At 51.8% G+C, this 22,344-nt stretch overlaps 3 protein-coding genes across 3 annotated transcripts; 2 read left to right on the top strand and 1 right to left on the bottom strand.

Annotated features, from left to right (window-relative positions):
* Positions 1 to 907: 907 nt before the first annotated feature.
* LOC144742012 (lipid scramblase CLPTM1L-like) lies at positions 908 to 6,288 on the bottom strand. The gene is given in 18 exon segments (XM_078624510.1): positions 908 to 1,001; positions 1,189 to 1,318; positions 1,401 to 1,449; positions 1,527 to 1,582; positions 1,837 to 1,871; positions 2,292 to 2,374; positions 2,454 to 2,507; positions 2,599 to 2,655; positions 2,719 to 2,819; positions 2,924 to 3,197; positions 3,337 to 3,431; positions 3,511 to 3,628; positions 3,692 to 3,770; positions 4,718 to 4,858; positions 4,860 to 5,057; positions 5,921 to 5,934; positions 5,936 to 6,013; positions 6,088 to 6,288. Coding segments are annotated over 18 exon segments (1,857 nt in total).
* A 1,071-nt stretch (positions 6,289 to 7,359) lies between these two features.
* Positions 7,360 to 13,502, top strand: LOC144742011 (magnesium transporter MRS2 homolog, mitochondrial-like). Its single transcript, XM_078624509.1, is given in 14 exon segments — positions 7,360 to 7,462; positions 8,023 to 8,087; positions 8,195 to 8,231; positions 8,379 to 8,491; positions 11,459 to 11,620; positions 11,685 to 11,815; positions 11,889 to 12,005; positions 12,411 to 12,480; positions 12,706 to 12,741; positions 12,743 to 12,789; positions 13,026 to 13,110; positions 13,112 to 13,143; positions 13,230 to 13,332; positions 13,443 to 13,502. Coding segments are annotated over 14 exon segments (1,161 nt in total).
* A 1,294-nt stretch (positions 13,503 to 14,796) lies between these two features.
* On the top strand, positions 14,797 to 21,853 carry LOC144742010 (syndecan-2-B-like). Its single transcript, XM_078624507.1, has 4 exons — positions 14,797 to 14,869; positions 17,510 to 17,605; positions 19,079 to 19,266; positions 21,698 to 21,853. The coding sequence occupies exons 1-4, from the start codon at positions 14,797 to 14,799 to the stop codon at positions 21,851 to 21,853; spliced, it is 513 nt and encodes a 170-aa protein (XP_078480633.1).
* The last annotated feature ends 491 nt before the right edge of the window (positions 21,854 to 22,344 follow it).

Genomic DNA, 22,344 nt, shown 5'->3' with positions numbered 1-22,344 from the left:
GTAGGACTGACTGAGGACCTTCACACACATCTGTAGGACTGAGGACCTTCACCACGCGTCTGTAGGACTGACTGAGGACCTTCACACGCATCTGTAGGACTGACTGAGGACCTTCACACACGTCTGTAGGACTGACTGAGGACCTTCACACACATCTGTAGGACTGAGGACCTTCACACACGTCTGTAGGACTGACTGAGGACCTTCACACGCGTCTGTAGGACTGACTGAGGACCTTCACACACGTCTGTAGGACTGACTGAGGACGTCACATACGTCTGTGACAATGAACACATCATTTTATTTTGAAATGTGGTGCCTACACAGACGCCCACCACATTGCTGACTCATCAGCATCATGACATCTGATTGGATGTGTGTTCCAGCGGGGGCGGTCCATCTTCTCCATCTGGACATAGTTTTCATTTGCAGGAGACATCTTTTCCTGCTGAAGCATCGTCGTCTTGACCTCATCACAGCTGTTTGTGGGTCAGTGACACACAAACACACACACAGTACACACAAGGCTTTCGTACATCACCTGTTTATTTTCTGATGTTTATTTTCTGACCGTAGGCAGCAGAGCAGAAGGACGTTTCAGTCAGCTGAAGATGTTGGTGAAACAAGCAGGAAATGGTGATAAGATGGATTCATGCATGTGGACCCTCATCAGTGGAGGACATGTTCCTCTGCAGTAGGATGGGGGGGTGGAGGATTCAGCTTTATATCAATACACTGGGGGCGTTTGGAGCAGCCCTGACCAACTCAGTAGGTGTTTGACCATTGGAAGAGAAGGTGACATGACGTGACCTCAGCTGGTCTTCAGTGACACGATGGACAACGGACGTGGACGAAGCTGCTGGAGTCGGTTGATGTGACGGCTCCATCCTGACTACTGGTGACCATACTACTGAGTCTTCATCTTCTCACTGAGTCTTGACTTTCCCGCCGTAGGACCCACACTCTGGTCTTCTGGTCTTCTGGTCTTGGGCGGGTAAATCCTGATGGACACGTGACATCACCACGGTCATCACAGAAAGAAGGCTCGACGTGTGTCGTGTACTCTCTCACACAATTTCATTTGTAATTGTTGTGTTTTCAATCATCTATGTGTATTGTGAGGTGACCTTGAGTGCCCCGAAAGGCGCCTTAAATAAAATGTATTATTACTATTATTATGTACCGCACCTTCGCTGGTAGAGGTAGAGGAGCAAGAGGAGCTCATCTCTGAAGCACGAGAGCTGGTGGGAGGACATGAAGGATCCAGACGAGGAGAACATGGAGGCACAGGAGCACAGATCTGAGATCAGGGCGTTCACTCCCTGTTTGAACCAGACAAAGAGTCTCTCGAATGAAATGCTTCTTTCAGTTGGAGCTTTTGTGAAGAAAGCAATTCACACTCACGCGGTACATCAACACTGCCCCCTGCAGGTGGCTCACAGACCTCAACTGGTTGAGAGAAACAAGTGAGAGACATGAGACCCCGTTTCCCGTTCAGCCCACCGTGTCCTCTGCCGCGTACACACCTTGTGGTTAATGAAGACCTGCGGGGCCATGGACAGGAAGCCCAGAGCGTACACTCCTGGGGGCACCGAGGAGAAGGTTTACACACTGTTTACACATGGTTCAGAAAAAGTCAAAACGGAACTGAACCGATGTTCTGACTTCAACCTGACATCTAATCACTGTGACATCATGACTGAAATCTGTGACGGTCGTCTGCTCTGACACACAGAACCGGGTGGACTGGACCCCCATGACCCAGACCCAAGTTGGATCCAAAACATCTCATTCATTTTCAGGTGATTAAAAACATGAAGATGAGGCTGAACTCACCCGTCAGCAGGCTGTTGATGATCCACGAGAAGTAACTGTGAACGAAACACATCAGAGTCTGACCTCTGACCTCAGCTACACTCTGAACATCGACTGGACCTGTGGTCTCTGACATCATCCCTCCATCTCTCCCCCACCTCACAGCAGCTGCTTCATTCATTCATTCATTCATTCATTCATTCATTCAGTTGTCCTGGATCTGACCCCAGCTGTGAACGGGTGAAGGTCAGAGTTCAACCTGGACCATTCACACTCACATTCACACCTACGGGGGGGTTGACAGCCACCGGTTTAAGTCAGCATGCTGTCGTTGACTGTTTTCCCTTCTCCTGGTCGAGGCAGAAGGCCGTCCTCTTCACCGTCGGTCTGACTGTTGTTGTTAAGTGGTGAATGTCGATGCTGATGTCGAGTTCATCACGTGTCAGGGAGATGTTTGTGTCTGACCATCAGCTCACCTCCTCTGACGCAGGTAGCCCAGAGAGAGAAGAGCTCCACTGAGACACAGAGGACAGATCAAGTAGGACAAGTACGTGGACGCCTGCAGAGAAACACGGACGAAGGCAAATGTGAAGGCATAGGGATCCCAGGCCCCACCCAGGATGAAGACGCCAACACACCTGTGTGTCGTAGTCCACCGTCTTCCTTTCATCGTCATCCAGCTTGGCGACCTTCTCGCACGACGTTTGGAAACATCCAGTGATCGTCAGTGACTGAAGGTTCACAGGAGCAGCAGCAGCAGCAGCAGCAGCAGCAGCTTCATACTCACATGGAGCCGGAGCTGTTCCACTGGACCTTATAGACTCTGAACACCTTCCACACCTGAGCAGAGGAGGACGAGGATCACTCACCTTCGTCCAGGGGACCGGTGGGGTCACGTCCTACCTCCACACAGGCCCCCAGTCCGACAGGAAGCAGCAGCAGCACGCTGGACTCCTCCAGCAGACGGAGGAAGATCAGCAGCGTCCCAAGACTCCGGCACACGACTGAAACATGGGGGGGAGGGGGGTCAACACCCGCATCTGACATGAAACACACTGTGGACTAAAGCGAGGCCGGTGTCCTCTAAGCTGAGAAGTGAGCGTCTCACCTGACGTCCTGGACATCCCCACCATGCTTTTCTTTTTCCTCCATGAGACGACGTCGTTTTTAAGCGCGAGGAACTCACAGGTGAGCTGCAGCAGCACAGAAACAACAACTTCTTTTGAAATTCCAGGCTGGACGATCGTGTTCAGTCCAGACCAAAGATTCCAGCCGCCACAGCTGAGCCACGACCTCACGTTGCTGTCAAACCACTGTCGTTTCCACAGCGACGGGGTGCGCGGCGACGTGCCGTAAAGTGGAACAGCCACTGGATCCACGTTCTGGAAGGTGTGGATTGGTCAGAATGTCAGACTGAAGAGGTAGAACCCTCTGGACCTCCTGGGGGTCCGGGGGGCGCGCTCAGACGCTGCTGCTCCTGGAGTCTGTGGTCTGGACCAGACAACTTCGGGTCCTTCTTACTTGTACAGCTGTGACGGCAGCGGTCAGCGCCAGCAGCTCCAGGTCGGAGCCCCCCACGAGGTCTTTGACGGCGTCTACCTTCTCTTCGGTGAAGCCTGCGTGGACAGAGAAGTCTCTGTCGACGTCAGGCACGGGTTCGCGTCCTGTTCACGCTCGTCATCTCAGTGAACTCACCGAACTGACGCAGAGAAGAAAGCAGGTCCTGTAGGTGGACCCCAATCCGGAATCCCCTCAAAGACGTCCCCCGGTAGGACACGGTGAGCGGGAGCTGCACGCTGCTGCCGCTGATCTCCTGAGGACGGACACACACGATGCATGGACCGACTCTGGGGCAGGCGTCAGGGGGGGGTCTTACCGTCAGGTCTCTGACTCTGGAGCTGAGCTCGTCGATCAGCAGCAGAGGAAGGTACGACGTCTGTCCGCCTTCATGAGAGCTGCAACACAGACGGAGAGTTCCATCAATCCAGAGGAACACACACACACACACACACACTCAGCCCAGTGGCTGGGAACAGATGGATGGATGGATGAATTAATGAATGGATGATGGATGGATGAATTAATGAATGGATGACGGTTGGATGAATGATGGATGAATTAATGAATGGATGAATTAATGAATGGATGACGGTTGAATGAATTAATGAATGGATGATGGATGGATGGATGAATGAACAGATGATGGATGGATGATGAATAAATGAATGGATGGATGGATGAATAAATGGATGGATGAATGAATGGATTGATGAATTCATGAATGGATGATGAATGATGGATGAATTAATGAATGGATGATGAATAGATGAATGAACGGATGATGGATGGATGAATGAATGGATGGATGAATTAATGAATGGATGATGAATAAATGTATGGATGATGGATGAATGAATGGATGGATGAATTAATGAATGGATGATGGATAAATGAATGAATGGATGATGTATGGATGAATAAATGAATGGATGAATGAATGGATGATGGAGAGACGAATGGATGAATGAATGGTTCTCCGTGTCACTGGATCAGACGACTGTTACTGGTGTTAACGCTGTGCGACCTCCTCCCGGGGGTTTGGACCCTGTATGACACCCCTCATCTACACGCTCTATCTCTGAGGTGTTTGAACCAACGGGTCCTTGGATCAAATCCATCCCCCGACGTCTCTCACAGTAGATATGATGATTATATACTATTAATGGAGTGATTGTTCATGTGCGTCCATCTTTGTGTAAAAGATGACTGAATGACTCATTGCTTTGGGGCTCCGAGAAGACACAGATGTGTGTGTGTGTGTGGACCAGAGGAAGACCAAGGTGTGAATGAACATTTCTCCTCACACCTCCTCCTGGGACGTGTGTTTGAACATGTGACTTACACTCTCATGTAGCGCCGCACATCACTGGGAAGTCCCGCTCTGCTGAAAGGGAAGTCCTCTGTCATCACGGTGATGGACAGGTGGGGTCTCCAGTGGGCCGTGGACCTCTGAGGAGCAGACGAGCAGACGTTCCGAGCGCGTTCGGGTGTCGACCAGCGGCCGTGACATCTCACCTTCAGACCAGCGCGGTTTGTGGGCCGTGATGTAGGCAGTGAGCTGAGCTGCGCCGTGGACCTCTCTGCTGTCCTCCAGCGGAGACACCCCCGCCTTGTGAACGTACACCACTGCATACAAAGTGCCATTAGCTCTGGTCTCCTCCGGCAGAGACACGCTGACCAGCCTGTGGACAAACGCCATCGACCATTTGTTTTATCTGCACAAACCGCTGCTGACGACATGACCTGAACGGGAGTTTCAAGTACAGACACTTTTCATTAGAAGTATCGTGTCGCAGAAAACTCCGACAGAGACTTCTGGCATTTATCTGCAGCTCCTGGACGCCAGGGGACAAACAGCTGGACGAGGGGGCGTCACCAACCACACACATCGCCTCACTCCCCTCACGAATTACAACTTCAACGAGACAGAAGAGAACTTCTGTGGTCAGACCACTGTTGCTATGGTTACTGTCTGACTAACATTTACCACGTTCACTTCCACAGTGACATGTCGAATATGAATTTGTCAAACGTTTGACACAGATTTCATTTATGTCTGAAGCAGCATCAGTGGTACAAGGATGAAGGACAAACTGATGTTTAATGTGGAAAACAAAAGGATATTTATTATTTTGGGTTAGTTGTTGTCAAATAAAACGAAGCCAACACATGAAATATCACATGTTTGTTTTGGTTTTCATCAGAAGCTTTGTTCCCTTCCTCTTATTTCCTGATCCAGAACATCCATCAGGAGGAGGAGGAGGAGGAGAGGAGGAGGAGGAGGTGGAGGGGCAGGAGGAGGAGGAGCAGGAAGAGGAGGAGGAGGAGGAGGAAGAGGAGGAGGAGGAGCAGGAGGAGGAGAGGGAGGAGGGGCAGGAGGAGGAGAGGAGGAGGAGAGGAGGAGCGGGAAGATGAGGAGGAGTAAGAGGGGAGAACGAGGAGCAGGAAGAGGAGGAGGAGGAGGAAGAAGAGGAGGAGGAAGGGGAGGAAGAGGAAGAGGAAGAGGAGGAAGAGGGGGAGGAGGAAGAAAAGGAGGAGCCCTCACCTGTCGAACCGGGAGCTCGGGGTCGAACGGGTCGATTCTGACAACCAGGTCCATCTGGCTGTTGTCCGGGACCAGGCAGGTGAAGACGCTGAGCTGGACAGAGCATCCTCTGAGAACACGGACATGAACGTGGGTGTGCGTGTGTGTGTGTGCGCGCGCGCTGGTACCTGCAGCGGGGGTCGGCCCGTCAGGTAGGAGGGGATGCAGTGCTCTCCTCGGCCTCCATCGCAGCGTCTGGTGCTGATGAAGCCGCTCAGCAGCCACGCGGTGTGCAGCAGGTACACCACCAACACCCCGACGAGCAGCTTGGCCACGGAGCTCGTCCTCCCCCCGCAGACCGGAGGCTTCGAGCGGCAGGACGGCAGCATGGGCGCACCAGCGACGGACGACGACTTCCTGTCTGCCACCGCATCCTTCCGGTCGGATGATGACCATTGACGACGACTCCTCCCGCATCCCGTTCCTCCAATCAGGGCCGTTCTCTTCCCGACGTACGTCAACGCAGCTGCTCTCTAGCACACGCGTTCATTTTTACCACGGATTCAAATGTAGCAGCTGCTTTTCATCGCCATTGTAACAATTAATATAAAATCTAACGGTTGCTATGGAGACAGAACAGCACAGTATCACGTTCACTCGCCATTCATTGGATTAACTGCTGCTGTTCTGGCAACATAAAGAACACTGGTAACAAGTCGTGTGTCAGTGCAGGTCTTTGTTGAACCGATTCAACTGTTCATTGAGTGTTTTGCAAACAATATGTCTTGTTATTTGTTTTAGATGTTTCAGAGCAAAGAAAAGGATGTCAGGTTTGTTCACTGCCGTTCATGGAATCATCATCAGCAGTTATGACAATAAGGAGAAACTGTACTCAGATCAAGTCAAACGTACAACAGGATCATGTGACCATTGACCATCCAGCAACATTCGCTTGGATTCATGATGAGCAAACAGCGGTTTCTCATCCACACCAGTAGGGGGCAGACACGTGCCGTCTCCTTCCGCCAACACACCCCAGAAGAAGAAGGAGCCGGCGGACAGACGAGTGTCTCCTGCCGCTGTCTTCTTTCTGACCGTCTCCCATGTACCTTGACAGTAAGAACTGACGTTTGTTCGCCGTCGGTTGAAGTTAGCAGCTAGTTTAGCACAGTTAGCATGAGTTCAGACCCCGAGGAATGACAGAGGTCACCAGAGTTTGTTCCAGCTGACGTCAGTTCCAGTCTGGATCCCCCCAGCTCAGGTGACAGGAGGATCTGACAACTTGTCCCCCTATGGAGGCTGAGACTAGCGACAGTCCCCTGGTGGGAGTAGAACCCAGCTGGAAGCCGTGAGGATGAAGCTCCACAGGCTGCTGCTGCTTGCTGCTTCCAGGAGCCCCTCCATCCTCTGCCCCCCCACCACCGACCCTCATCTGGGCCTTAACAGCAGCAGGGCCAGTGATGGCTGCCATCTCCACCACAGGGGGGGGCACAGGTCTTCTCCGTGGAGCTCAGGCTCCTGTGAGGACGAGGAACCTGCTGCAGGGACGAGCAGCCTGGCCTGGTGAGACCCGTTCACGGGGGGGGGGGGGGTAGTTACATGTCATTTAATGACAAGTTAACCGCTTTCAGGACTGGAGACAATGGACTATGGAGGAAGTTGTAGTTCCATCTGAATGAAAAACCAAGGCTGCACATGTAGTATTATTATACATTATGTGTCTGAATGAATAATACTGATGTTCATTGGTGTGTTTTGTCATTTTTAAAGCAGTTTGACAGCAGTTTGTCAGCAAATGTAGTTAGTTAGACTACTTTGAGACACTACTGTTCGATTTTAAACAATGGAACGTCCCGACTCGGCCACCACTGTGAATATGGATGTGCAAATATCATCATCTTACCTCTAAACAAGATGAAATCAGACAAGAATGAAATGATTTTTGAGGGTTTGTCAGTCAAACACCTGGGCTCTTGTTTGTCTGACTGGGTGAACACAATAAAAGTGTCATAAAAAGTCTTTAGACAAAGTTTGGATCATTTCTCAAATGGATCGTGGGACCGTTTGAACTCACAGCAGGTCTCAGCCTCACAAAGATCCTCACATGTGACTTTTCTTGACAGCGTCCTTTGTCCGCCTCAGGACGACAGAGTCGTCCCTCTCCAGCATGTCTCCGGCGTTTGTTGTGGTAAGAGATTTTCCACAGGCAGTTGGTGACTGGGGCTTTAGGTCCCAGAGTTTCTGCACACGCATTTAACGTCAACTGAAAACAACTAACCAGTTTATTGTTGACAGATGAAGTTTGACCACGAGGGAAACGTGACATCGTTTGGTAAGTGATGGAGTGAATGAGTCGGCTGCTGGTGACGGTGGGTGTCTCCTGTTCACCCCCATCCCAGTCAGCATCAACACGCCCAACAGGACCCTCCTCACTCTCCACAGGTCCTCTAGTGAAAGCCTTTGTCGTTTCCTTTGACAGAGAAGAAGAAAGCGGAGCTGTGCCAGGAGCTGGGGGTTCAGGCCAGGGACCTGCGCTTTCAGCACAGCACCAGCCTGACGGCTCGAAACAACTGCATCATCATACGAATGGAGGTGTGCTGCTCTCATGGGCTTTTATTGTCATTTAAAAGCGTCAGGAAGGAGTAAGCAAACATTGAAAGGGCAGGTTGGAGCCGGTCATGTGTCTGTGTGGGTCAGGGGTCCTGGATGCGCCCTCACCACAGTGGACTGAACCCCCGTGGGCGTCCTGGTGACCGTGTAGTGGAGGACCAGCGAGCCAGCGTGGCTCCGCATCCGACAGTACTGGGTGGCTCCTCCTGCTGGGGGCATGTCTTCTAAACGCTCCACCAGCGTTGAGTTGAGGTAGCCGCAGTCTTGGTCACACCTGGTAACGAGAGGACCCAGTCAGTGGGAGACCCAGACGGACTGGGGGTCCATTATCCTGGTTACTTTGATTGAAAACTGGTCACTGATGCCGTGTTGGACTTGTAGGAGTAAAGCTGTGTCTCAAATCACGTACTTCTCCACTTCAACTACATAGGTGCGTTCACACTGAATGAGTGTGTGACAATGTCGTGTACTATGTTCACTCAGTTGAGTGGATTGACGGACACTGGCCACCCTCAACCGATGCTAATGTTAGCTTGTTAGCTAGTACGACCACAGCTCATTTTCAGATGCCGACGTTGGGGGTACGTTTGGTGCTTGTGTGTGGATGCAGCAGCCAGCGTGTCGGCAGCGAGTTTCCTTTTTACGTCTTTTCTGGTAGGTGTTGATTGGAGACAGCACGGCCCCCCACTGCACCAGTAAGTACATAAGCGTATAGTGTACTTCAAAGACGTATGAGATTTAAGACACAATGTATTATTTTGAACTAGCTGAAACAAACAGTTTGTGACATAGATTAACTCTGGGGGGTGGGGGTCACCTGTCCTTCTTCACTCCGGTTCCAAACGCCCGACACTCCACACACTGCACATGCAGCTGACACGCACCGGGGCAGACGGGGCAGCTCTCACAGGTGGGGCCCGCGAACGGCGGCTCACATCGACACACCCCACACTGACACGCCCCCCTCCCGCTGCACAGCTGCTGGTTTGGGCCCACGCAGGACGCCGTGTCCATGGAGCAGCTGCAGTCGTCTCCGGTCCAGTCGTCGTCACAGACGCAGCGCCCACACACACACTGCCCACGGCCCCCACAGACCCTGACAGAGGAGACGTGTCACCGGGTGGATCCGGTCAGGTCAGCTCAGACCCGTCAGCTCACCTGTGGTTCTCCCCAGGACAGTCCGAGTCGCTGCACTCACAGAACCGTCCGCTGTATCTCTCCTCTGGGTTTTGCCCCCGGTGACATTCACACTGGCCGTCCAAGCAGCGCCCTCTGCCGCTGCACACAGGGGCGTCCGGCCGCGGGCGGCAGACGTCCCCTGAATGGATCTGGCAGCGCCGGCCTACGTAGGGCTCGTAGCACCAACAGTGACCACACTCCAGAGCCCCCCGGCCGCTGCAGGACGAGCTCCTCTCCTCACGGCCTCCCTCGCACGCACACTCACCTGAGGCCCACAGACGGTCACATGGTGACGGTAGAGCAGACCGTTCCACTGGGGTGGAGGGGGCAGACGTACTCACACTCCAGTGTTAGCGCCAGCGTCACGCTGTGTGCAGATCCTCTGGGCGTCACGTGCACAGACCAGGGCCCGGACTCTTCTCGCTCAGTGTGGCACCGGGCGGCCTCTGCCGTTCCCTAGAAAACAGTCCGGATAGTTCCATGACAAGGCGGGGACAGGAAGTCCTTCTGGATTCCTCTGACCTGTATGAGTTGGACGGTTCCGTTGGAGACGCCGCTGAAGGTGAAGTTGACTCCAGCCGGGACGGGGCTGGTGTCCATGGTCAGCAACGTCACCGGTCGGTCGGTCGGTGCGGTGACGGTCAGGGAAAAGGACGTGCTGGTGCCGGGCCTCAGACGCAGGGACAGCTGCTGGGGCTGCAGGAGGAGATCCATGACCTCTCCTGGATCGGTGCTGGACAAGGAATATGGAAGAGCTCAGGACTGATTTCAGTCTGTAACACTTCAACATGGGCTGTCACTGTCCTGTGATGACTCAGCAAAGTGACTGGAAACCAACGTTCACATGAGCAGCTTGGATGGAGGAGGGGAACAACTTCCTGTCAGCTGATCCTCGACTCCACCTGGAGGTTCCTGGGCTGTTACCTGCTGTCGTTCCTGACCACCTGAACACTGCCCTGAGGGTTGAACAGGTGACTCTGCGGACAGCCAGCCCTCCTCAGCACCTTCTCGGTCTGACAGCGGAGTCGAGAACGAGGGTCTGAGCACCAAGCACACCGGGGGCCTGACCGGATGCACTCAGTGCAGCTGGACGCAGACGTCAGACACGTTGGGTCTTCGGCCGACATGGGAAGTAGAGCAGTCAGCAGCAGGCAGACCCAGAGCTGCTCCACGGCCATCATCCTGCATGTCACAGCGGACGAGACACATCAGTTGGAACGTTCCGACAACACGACCTTTGGTACTCAGTGTCATGTGACCCAGGATTTTGATGTCAAACAGGAGATAAAGAAAGTAGAAAACTAAACTAGAGTGAAACAGACCGCAGTGTCCAATGGAGAACGTTAACAAAGTATGCAAATACATGAGACGAGGTCACAAGAGGAGGAAAACTGAATTTACAATAACGTGTCAATTCTTCACTGTCAATTGTATTGAATTATAAAATCAGATGATACCATGTTCTCCTGTGACACGACACGTCACCGTGCTGCTCTGTAGTCTTTACCTGAAGTGTGGAGACCTGCTAGGGCTGGTTTGTCTCCTGCTGGTGGACACCAGACAACTACAGGAACCTGTCAAACACTGAGCAGCAGCAGCAGCAGCGGCAGCAGCAGCAGCGGCATCGACGTGTCCCTGTGACCTGTTTCACAACCAGTGGCGTCTAATGTTTTCACTCCAGTCTCAGCCCAGTCGCAGCCTCAATGTTTGGTTTCTGTGCTGACTCCGATGTTCCTTGAAACCTCTCCAACCCCCCCTCTGTCTCCTCAGGCCCTGAAAGCCATCGTGACCCCGCGGTGCCTGCTGGTGTTGGACTTCCGTGGTGTGGGTTTAGAGCGTTGGCTGGTCCAGGAACTGGCCCCGCAGCTGGCGTCCCAAACACACACTCTGCCTTTTGAGTTCCGAGCCCTGGAGGTCATACTGCAGCACACGGTGAGGACGGCCCCAGGAGACACGGCAGGAGCCCGGGTTAACCCCCGTCTGTTCACACCACCAGGTCAACAGCCTGCAGGCCCGCCTCCACGAGGTGGAACCAGTCATCATGGACACGTTGGAGTCCCTGGTCGATCCTAAGATCCTCTCTGCCGACAGAAGTAAACTACACATACTGCTGCAGAACAGCAAGAGGTGACACCCACAGCACACGGAGGGGGTGGTCCGATGCAGCGGGCTGATCCACCGGTGTCTGCTTCGTCTGCAGTTTATCAGAGCTGGAGACAGACATCAAGGTGTTCAAGGAGTCTTTACTGAAGATTCTGGATGAGGAGGAGATCATCGAAGAGTTGTGTCTCACCAAGTGGACGGACCCCAGAGTTTTGTATGTCACACAGGTCACAGGTCACAGGTCACAGCAGGGGCCCGGGCCACAGAGCAGCTTCAACCTGAGATGATTTTTCAGCTGTATTTTCGTTGTAAACTGACTGTTTGGATTCAGTTGATCAGTAACTCGGTTCTGCTCTCTGGAACGGACCTGACTGCAGACAGAGGACAGGTTTGTTTGGAATCTGTCCCTGTGACCGGAGCAAGTACACTGGAGGCAATGTCAAAGAAAGAGACATGAAATGTTACTGTCCGTGTGAACAGTTTAATTTTGTGAAAAGAAAACGTTACAGAGAACACACAGGATGACTTGACTGGATCGTTGTTATCAGACAACACTGGTCGTCAGTCGTTGTCGTTGTCGTTTGTACTGTTTGTAAGTGCGTGTGCCTCCGGTCCACAGTGAGGAGAGCAGTTTGGGCATTGACCACGCTGAGGAGATGGAGCTGTTACTGGAGAACTACTACATGCAGGTAGGTCAGAGGACATGAGACGTCTCCCTCCCACCACTCAAAGAGTCACTGAATCACGTCTGGTCTCAAACGTGAAGGTTGATGTTGTCAAGAAACGAATCCTGGAGATAGCCTGGGTTCAAGGATACTCATCAAGTGTCCCTCTCCTTCTGATATTAAAGTCAATGTCCATCATGTCGTGGCCCCCGTTGGCTGGTCACAACTGAAGTCTATGTGTGTCCCCAGGCCGAGGAGCTGGGGAACAAGGCCAGAGAGCTGAAGGGGGCTGATCGACGACTCTGAGAGCGTCATCTTCATCAATCTGGACAGGTACGTGGTCTGCTGTCTTTATTCTATACTTGTAGTATCTATTGTTTCCACCTCTTTACCTTGTTTCGTCTGAAAAGGACTGATGGTGATGAAGGCTCCAGAGTGGACCCAGACTACCGTCTACCAATGAATGAATGAATGAATGAATGGATGAATGAATGAACGCTGACCCTCGCCAACACCCTGAAGTCCGTTAACAGTCACCTAACGTGTCACCTGTGCCGTCTGTCTTCCAGCCATCGAAATGTGATGATGCGTTTGAACTTGCAGCTGACCATGGGAACCTTCTCCCTCTCACTCTTTGGTCTCATCGGTGTGGCCCTTCGGCATGAATTTGGAGTCCTCCCTCGAAGAGGTGACACGACCATCCTTCCTTCATCACATCTGGGACATTTATCATTCTTATTAAAAGTCCTGTGGGTGTGTGTGTTCATCCCCAGGACCCCCCGTGTCTTCTGGCTGGTAACAGGATTCATGTTCCTGGGCAGTGGGCTGATATGGAGGCGACTGCTGTCGTTTCTGGGTCGACATCTGGAGCCTTCAGTCACCCAACGAGTAATAAACACCAGTGGTGTTCTGTGTGTGTGTGTGTGTGTGTGTGTTTACACTGTGTGCAGTGAACTAATGGGTCGATCTTCTCCTCCTTCGTCCAGATCCCTCCAGTCTGGAAGAGGAGCCTGAAAGCCTCAGACGTGAAGACTGGACTCAGATGACCTGTGACTTGTGACCAGTCACAGGTGTTGTGTACAATCGTCCAGACTGTACGTCGATGGTTTTACTGAGGAGCTCCTGGACTCTTCTTAACTGGGGAAGGAGCTGTGTGTTGTGGTCATTTCAGCTCTTGATGAGAGGGTTCTGCAGACGGTGGGAATCTGTGTGTCTTCACTGGTTGGACAGCAGTGGACAGAGAGGAGCACTGGAAGTGAAACGGATCAGACTCATGTCATTTCACTGTGTAAAAGGAGTGTTCGAGGCATCAGGGTTAATTTAAACAAACCTATAGATCCAGTAAACATAGTCTCCTTTCATTTAATGAATACACAATGTAATATTGAAGTAAGAATTGTCCAGGTGTGTCCGTGTCATGATGACAATAAGGATTCCTGTGTATCATTGAAAGTCTATTTAATGTGTGTGTCTGTATTGTGTCTCCGTTCTGACACACACCATTTTGTGTGTCACATTCCTTTGAGGGGTCAGAACTCAGTCATTGTTTTGACTTAAACAATGATAACGTTGCGTTCTTGTTGTATTTTGGATTTTCAATACAAAAAAACAAATCACTGTGTCAGTGTTTATTTTAACCCACTTCCTGAGTTTTCCACGTTTTACTCTATTGTTGGTCCAATCAGGTGTTTCTGACACTGATGACCAGGAAGCTTTTAAAAGTCAAAGGTCACCTAAATACACGTACTTACAAATGTTAACCAAAGCTGTGGAGTTCATCATACAAAGACACGGCTGATGTAGGACACGGGATGTGTCTGGATGTTCAGGTCGACACCAGGGGGCGCTGAAAGCCAACTCATCGGTCATTTCCCTCTGACATTTAAAACAAGACTGTGGTTTCTCTCTTTGCAATTACAATTCAAATGTGAGAAATGAATGAAAAACCTTCATTTCCAGACATTCATTGGGTCAAGACACGAAATTAAAATATTTCTGAAATCCAAGAAAAAATATATATATGTATACACACATATTTAAAATTAAATGTGATAGATATAAAGTATTGAAAAGGAAAGCATGACCACTTATTTCCACCGATTACCATCTTTCACAGTATCCCTGAACACACTTAACTAACTACCATCGTCTCCAGCCGAGTGGGCGTCATCCCAGGTAGCCACGCCCACGGCTGTCGCGTCATTCGGCGTCACGCCGAGCTGACGTCATTACGGGGGCCACGCTACGTTTTCCAAACAAGTTTTCCACCGCGGACAAGTAGCAGCTCGTCTGGCCAGCAGCGGAGAGGCGCCGAGCTGCCTTTGTTCCCCCTCTACGCCCATGTTGGAGAAGATGAGGAGCGTGTGGTGTCTGCTCCTCGTCGGGGCTAGCGACGGGCTCCTTCGGGGACAAGGTGAGTAACGTTCGGGTGCTGTGTGGGTCTCTCTGTGTCATCTGAGGGTTCCTTCTCTCAGCCTCTGGTCCAGTAACTCCACGTCGGGCAGTCGGAGGAGAAGAAGTCCAGCTGTGAATCCAGCTGTGAATCCAGCTGTTCATTAGTCGACTCAACAGGTAGTCGGATCACCGAGATAGGAGATGTGTTATCTGTCGACTAATCCGTCTCCGGGTCGTGTCCAGAACATTCGGAGAGTCTTTACAGATGAAGAACTACTCAAAAGGCCAATGTCGTTGTCCCTGAATCACATGACAACGATGATATTCTACTGACTTGTCCCAATTGGAACAAGGTCTACAGGTTGTCAGATCCCGGTCCTCCAGGTTGTCAGATCCCGGTCCTCCAGGTTGTCAGATCCCGGTCCTCCAGGTTGTCAGATCCCGGTCCTCCAGGGTGTCAGACCCCGGTCCTCCAGGGCCAGCTGGTTAGTTGTAGATGTCCCCCCTGCTCCTACAGGCCTGATTCAATCAGCAGAACTTCACAGAGACTGACTCAGGTGAGGTAGGAGCAGGGGGGACGCCTGAAACTTGGAGGAAAGCAGTTTGACACCCCTGGTCTACAGGGTGTCAGACCCCAGTCCTCCAGGTTGTCAGATCCCCGGTCCTCCAGTTTGACACCCCTGGTCTACAGGGTTCCATTCAGAGTGGTTGTCCTCAGAGGGACGCTGTCCTCTGCCCGTAGGTGTCCGTCTCTGTCCCCCCAGTCTACATCCCAAACATCTGTTCAGGTGACTGTTGGAGGACCATCCCACCATGATGCTTGTCACCTGTGGATAGGTGAGTCCCAGTGAGTCTCAGTGAGTCTCAGTGAGTCTCAGTGAGTCCCAGTGTGTCCCAGTGTGTCCCAGTGTGTCCCAGTGTGTCCCAGTGAGTCCCAGTGAGTCTCAGTGGACCAGTCCACACCTGTCTTAGAGTAGGACTGTCATTATCATTTTTATGGAGCTCACATACCAGGAGGACTCGGGGAGGGAGTCCCAGCGGGTTCTGGACCTATGTGGAGCCATCAGTCCGTTAAGTCTGTTAGGACCGGCCTGCAGGGGGAGACGTTGAGTCTCAGTGTGTCTGCCAGGGACTCTCCCACCGCGGTCCAACATGAAGCCATGCTGACTGAGGTTTGGTCCTGTCCTTCCTCCCCGTTTGCTCCACCATGTTTGTAGTGGAATGGTATTTGTTGGCTTGGATTCATTCGTATGATTTGGAGACGGAGGTGTTTTACAGTGTTTGTCACAGAATCCAATCTTCATTTATTGAAAACACCCCCCCCGACGGCCCCCGCAGAGAGACATAGTTGACGTGAACTATTGGTAACATACTGCTGACGGGTCTGCAGTGGTCAGGACCGGTCAGGACCCGTCTGTGTCATGGCCTCTGGTTCCGTGTGTGTTCTGGAGACTTTTCCCCACTCGGTCACTAGGTTGGTGTGTGTCGTCTGTGTCATGTACGTTTCAGCAGCTCGTCTAGTTGGAGCTGAGCTGGTCCCGTTGTCTGTCGCTGCAGTCAGGTCAGGATGATCCCACCCCACCATGTTCAGTCCAGATGTTCAGAGCAGCTGGAGGAATCCTTCAGTGTCCAGATGAACTGGACCGGACCAGAGGGAGGAGAGCAGCAGCTCTAGTTTCTATGGTTCTATGTCTCCTTTGTTTTTACAAGAGCAACATCTGCTGTCTTGATTAGAGTCTGAAGGCCCCAACACTGTCTCCTCTGTGTGTGTGTGTGTGTGTGTGTGTGTGTGTGTGTGTGTGTGTGTGTGTGTGTGTGTGTGTGTGTGTGTGTGTGTGTGTGTGTGTGTGTGTGTGTGTGTGTGTGTGTGTGTGTGTGTGTGTGTGTGTGTGTGTGTGTGTGTGTGTGTGTGTTGTGGAAAAATGGGTAATATGCAACTGACCTGGGTTATTTTGTCCTTCTGGGGTGTAGCGCTTAGCGCTAGCTAACGGATTGTCAACTAGCTAGGTGTTTTAGCTTTGCTAACGTCAGCTAGATGTGGTCGCTTTGCACGTTAGGTGGATGAACAACATCCAAACAACCCGTGTAATTTGCACATGAGCGGCCTATTTTCACGTTAGCTGTCCCCGTGTCTCTTCTTCACCTGACTGGAGAGAACCTCGGAGAACCTCAGAGAACCTCGGTGTGTTTGGTCTCCGTTCTCCCCTCAGCACCTGTGTTAGCGGAGCCATCGCTGACATACCAGACATAGCTCAGGTCTCAATGGGCCGTATTCATCCCTGCCTCCCTGTGCAGCCTCTTCATGTTCCATCCACTGAGAGTGTGTGCTGGTTCTTGACCTATGTCTCCGTCCCAGAGGTCAAAGGTCATCCAGGGGTTTAGTGTTCATCAGGCTCCTTCTGTCTGCTTCATGGCTGATTTTATACATGAAACCATCTCTGGAGAGCACAGAGTCCATGTGTTCTTCACCCCCCCCTCCCCTCCTTCTTTCCCTTCCCCTCCTCTCCTTCTTCTCTTCTGTTCCTCCTCTCTCTCCTCCTCCTCCTCCACCACACACACACACACACTTACACACTCACTGACAGGCAGCAGACCGTCTGTATCCCCTGTGTGATGGAGGTGTGTTGTGTTCCTCCCAGTCCCCCCCCCGTCCTAGTAGACGACCTGTACCTGGAGGGAAAGACCTCAGGTGACCTTCCTGTGGACGATGAAGACGGGGAAGACGTGGGCTCCGGTTCTGGATCTGGAGACTACGGTGAGGAGACACACACACACACACAAATAAAACAAACACAAACAAACGTGTTTACAGGAGGACATAAACACTTCTGTTTATTTACTGTCAATTACATCATCCACAACACAACCAGGAACGTCTGTCCAGCATCAGACTTAACGTGTGCGTGTTTGTGTGTGTGTGTGTGTGTGTGTGTCTGTCTGTCTGTATCTGTCTATCATCTGTCTGTCTGTCTGTATCTGTCTATCATCTGTCTGTCTGTCTGTATCTGTCTATCATCTGTCTGTCTCTCTGTCTCTGTCTATCATCTGTCTGTCTGTCTATCGTCTGTCTGTCTCTGTCTCTCATCTGTCTGTCTCTCTGTCTATCATCTGTCTGTCTGTCTCTGTCTATCATCTGTCTGTCTGTCTCTGTCTATCGTCTGTCTGTCTGTCTCTCTGTCTATCATCTGTCTGTCTGTCTCTGTCTATCATCTGTCTGTCTGTCTGTCTGTCTCTGTCTATCGTCTGTCTGTCTCTGTCTATCGTCTGTCTGTCTGTCTGTCTCTGTCTATCGTCTGTCTGTCTCTGTCTATCGTCTGTCTGTCTGTCTCTCTGTCTATCGTCTGTCTGTCTGTCTCTGTCTATCATCTGTCTGTCTGTCTGTCTCTGTCTATCATCTGTCTTTGTCTATCGTCTGTCTGTCTGTCTCTCTGTCTCTCTGTCTATCGTCTGTCTGTCTGTCTCTGTCTATCATCTGTCCTGTCTGTCTGTCTCTGTCTATCATCTGTCTGTCTGTCTGTCTCTGTCTATCATCTGTCTTTGTCTATCGTCTGTCTGTCTGTCTCTCTGTCTATCGTCTGTCTGTCTGTCTCTGTCTATCATCTGTCTGTCTGTCTGTCTCTGTCTATCATCTGTCTCTGTCTATCGTCTGTCTGTCTGTCTCTCTGTCTATCATCTGTCTGTCTGTCTCTGTCTCTCATCTGACTGTCTGTCTGTCTCTGTCTCTCATTCCCATTATCTGTGTCTGGCCCCCCAGTGGACAGAGGTGGGGGTGTCTGGCCCCAGATGTTCTGTTCCTTTCAGTCTAATTGGTTGGGTCAGATGTTCCCATAGCACATGTAGGACACAACATACTAGTGTCCTACATGTTGTGTCACCTGTGGACCCTTGGAGGTGTTCCTGTCTGACTTGAACGTGTCGTCAGTTTTCAGTGATGAAGAGGAGACATTCAGGAGATTCGTCAACTTCTCCAAGAGCAGAGAAGATCCTCCTGGACCTGGAACCCTGGACCCACGGCCAACGGCAGACTGGAATCCAAACACAGCCCCCCACACCGCTCATGTCCACTGAGGGACCCCTGGCAAGGAGGGGGTAGGGACGCTGATTTTCAGATGTCACCCCCCCACCATGATGGTGTGAAGTGATTTTTAAACCTCTGACCCTCCAGGTGCCAGATGTCGTCCCAACAGCTGACGGGTTCACACATCAGACCCCCTCCTACCTCCACCAGCATGTCCACCTCCGAAACCAGCACCGGTCCAGACGGGAGGGACGAGTCCACGACCCAAGACGGCGGAGACCCAAGTCCTCGTCAGGGAGGGGGCGGACGATCTAACCGACAACGGAGAAGGCAGCAGAATGTTTGACGTGGACGCCGGTGGTGACGTCACCTCGGAGAACCTGTGGGAGAGGACGGAGGTGCTGGCAGGTAAGGACACGTCGTCTGACCGAAGACCCACCGAGGTCACACAGCGGGGGCGACATGTGACGGAGACTAAAAGACAAAGACGACGGTACGGGGACAGGGTCCCCTCGCTAGAATGAGACAGAGACAAGAAGAGGGATTCAACGCAGACTGACGCTGACAACAGTCAGCAACAGTCAGCAACAGTCAACAACAGTCAACAACAGTCGCCAACAGTCGCCAACAGTCGCCAACAGTCGCCAACAGTCGCCAACAGTCGCCAACAGTCAGCAACAGTCAGCAACAGTCAGCAACAACCAACAGCAGTCAGCAACAACCAACAGCAACCTGGACCGTTCACACCTCCGACTAACCTCAGCATGCTTTAGGAGGTGGGAGGGAGCCGGAGTACCTGGAGAGAACCCACGCAGACTGGCGACATGTGACGGAGGACTAAAAGACAAAGACGACGGTACGGGGACAGGGTCCCCTCGCTAGAATGAGACAGAAGAGACAAGAAGAGGGATTCAACGCAGACTGACGCTGACAACAGTCAGCAACAGTCAGCAACAGTCAACAACAGTCGCCAACAGTCGCCAACAGTCGCCAACAGTCGCCAACAGTCGCCAACAGTCGCCAACAGTCGCCAACAGTCGCCAACAGTCAGCAACAGTCAGCAACAGTCAGCAACAACCAACAGCAGTCAGCAACAACCAACAGCAGTCAGCAACAACCAACAGCAGTCAGCAACAACCAACAGCAGTCACCAGCAGTCACCAGCAGTCACCAGCAGTCAGCAACAGTCACCAGCAGTCAGCAACAGTCACCAGCAGTCACCAGCAGTCACCAGCAGTCAGCAACAGTCAGCAGCAGTCACCAGCAGTCAGCAACAGTCACCAGCAGTCAGCAACAGTCACCAGCAGTCAGCAACAGTCACCAGCAGTCACCAGCAGTCAGCAACAGTCAGCAACAGTCAGCAACAGTCACCAGCAGTCGCAACAATCAACAACAGTCAGCAACAGTCAGCAGCAGTCAGCAACAGTCAACAGCAGTCATCAGCAGTCAACAACAGTCAACAACAGTCGCAACAATCAACAACAGTCAGCAACAGTCCCAACAGTCATCAGCAGTCAGCAACAGTCCCAACAATCAACAACAGTCAGCAACAGTCAGCAACAGTCCCAACAGTCAGCAACAGTCAGCAACAGTCAGCAACAGTCAACAGCAGTCAGCAACAGTCAACAGCAGTCAGCAGCAGTCAGCAGCAGTCAGCAGCAGTCAGCAACAGTCAACAGCAGTCAGCAGCAGTCAGCAACAGTCAGCAACAGTCAGCAACAGTCAGCAACAGTCAGCAACAGTCAGCAGCAGTCAGCAACAATCAGCAGCAGTCAGCAACAGTCAACAACAGTCAGCAACAGTCAACAACAGTCAGCAACAGTCAACAGCAGTCAGCAACAACCAACAGCAGTCAGCAACAGTCACCAGCAGTCAACAGCAGTCAACAGCAGTCACCAGCAGTCAGCAACAGTCACCAGCAGTCAGCAACAACCACCAGCAACAGTCAACAGCAATCAGCAACAGTCAACAGCAGTCAACAGCAGTCAGCAGCAGTCAACAGCAGTCAACAGCAGTCAGCAGCAGTCAGCAAAAGTCGCAACAATCAACAACAGTCAGCAACAGTCACCAGCAGTCAACAGCAATCAGCAACAGTCTACAGCAGTCAGCAACAGTCGTAACAGTCGCAACAATCAACAACAGTCAGCAGCAGTCCACAACAGCATCCATCCATCCACTCATTCATTCATCCATCCATCCACTCATCCATCCATCCACTCATTCAACCATCCATCAATCCATCCACTCATTCATTCATTCATCCATCCATCCACTCATTCATCCATCCATCCATTCATTCATCCACTCATCCATCCATCCACTCATTCATCCATCCATCCACTCATTCATCCATCCATCCACTCATCCATCCATCCACTCATTCAACCATCCATCAATCCATCCACTCATTCATTCATTCATCCATCCATCCACTCATTCATCCATCCATCCATTCATTCATCCACTCATCCATCCATCCACTCATTCATCCATCCATCCACTCATTCATCCATCCATCCATCCATCCATCCATTCATTCATTCATCCATCCACTCATTCATTCATCCATCCATCTACTCATTCATCCACTCATCCATCCACTCATTCATCCATCCATCCATCGTCTCCCGTTGCTCCGGTTACGGGTCTCGGCTGTCAACGGGTGAAGGTCAAGGTTCAACCTGGACCGTTCACACCTCCGACTAACCTCAGCATGCTTTAGGAGGTGGGAGGAGCCGGAGTACCTGGAGAGAACCCACGCAGACTGGCGGCTCGTTCCTTCACTCGGTGACTGTGACCTGTGTCTCCTTCCCTCTGCAGCCGTGGTAGCGGTGCGCGGTGGTCGGCGTCCTCTGTGCCTCGTTGCTCCTCCTCTTCCTCGCCTACCGGATGAAGAAGAAGGACGAGGGGAGCTATGACCTGGGAGACACCAAACTCACCACCACAGCCTATCGCACAGCACCCACCAGAGAGTTCTACGCCTGAACTCGTCCGACCGGGGCCGAGCCTGTCGAACCCCGGCGCCGCCGTCCGTCTGCGACGGGAGCGACACGTGTCTGCCTGTGGTCGGCGTTCAGCCGTCCATGGACCTGGTGGACCTCAGCGTGCCTTACAGACACTCACATGGACGGACACCTCCCGTCTTCAGCCTCAGCGAGAAGAAGGAAGGTGAATGAGGAGGCTCCAGCTCCCAAAGTGCCCTCCAAGGTTTTCTGTTCACGTTTTTAGAGCTTCGATCGTCTGTTCAAGGAGCCGACATGAATTATTTGTGGTGCTGTCCAGTGTTGGTACGAGAGCTTTAGTTCCTGCAGGTACCTTTTGTTTTTATTGTCTTCTCACCCATGTTTGGCACTTGCAGAACGGACCAAATGGAATTTGTTTGATTTCAAAATGTATTTTTCAGAACTTTGCTCAGTGTTCTTTTTTAATTAAGAGATTATATTTCAATCAGCTGCCAGTTCAAACCCAGTGGGAGC

The sequence above is a fragment of the Lampetra planeri genome, unplaced genomic scaffold (genome assembly GCF_965212315.1).
Source record: "Lampetra planeri unplaced genomic scaffold, kcLamPlan1.2.h2 scaffold_813, whole genome shotgun sequence".
In the NCBI taxonomy this organism is placed as follows: Eukaryota; Metazoa; Chordata; class Hyperoartia; order Petromyzontiformes; family Petromyzontidae; genus Lampetra; species Lampetra planeri.
This window is presented reverse-complemented; position numbering and strand designations above follow the sequence as displayed.

Bases quoted from the DNA above. Each gene is read 5' to 3' on its own strand.
- LOC144742010 (XM_078624507.1), top strand. From the start codon at position 14,797: ATGTTGGAGAAGATGAGGAGCGTGTGGTGTCTGCTCCTCGTCGGGGCT. The intron at 14,870-17,509 runs GTGAGTAACGTT...CCGTCCTAGTAG, and splicing joins CGGGCTCCTTCGGGGACAAG to ACGACCTGTACCTGGAGGGA. The intron at 19,267-21,697 runs GTGCTGGCAGGT...CAGCCGTGGTAG, and splicing joins ACCTGTGGGAGAGGACGGAG to CGGTGCGCGGTGGTCGGCGT.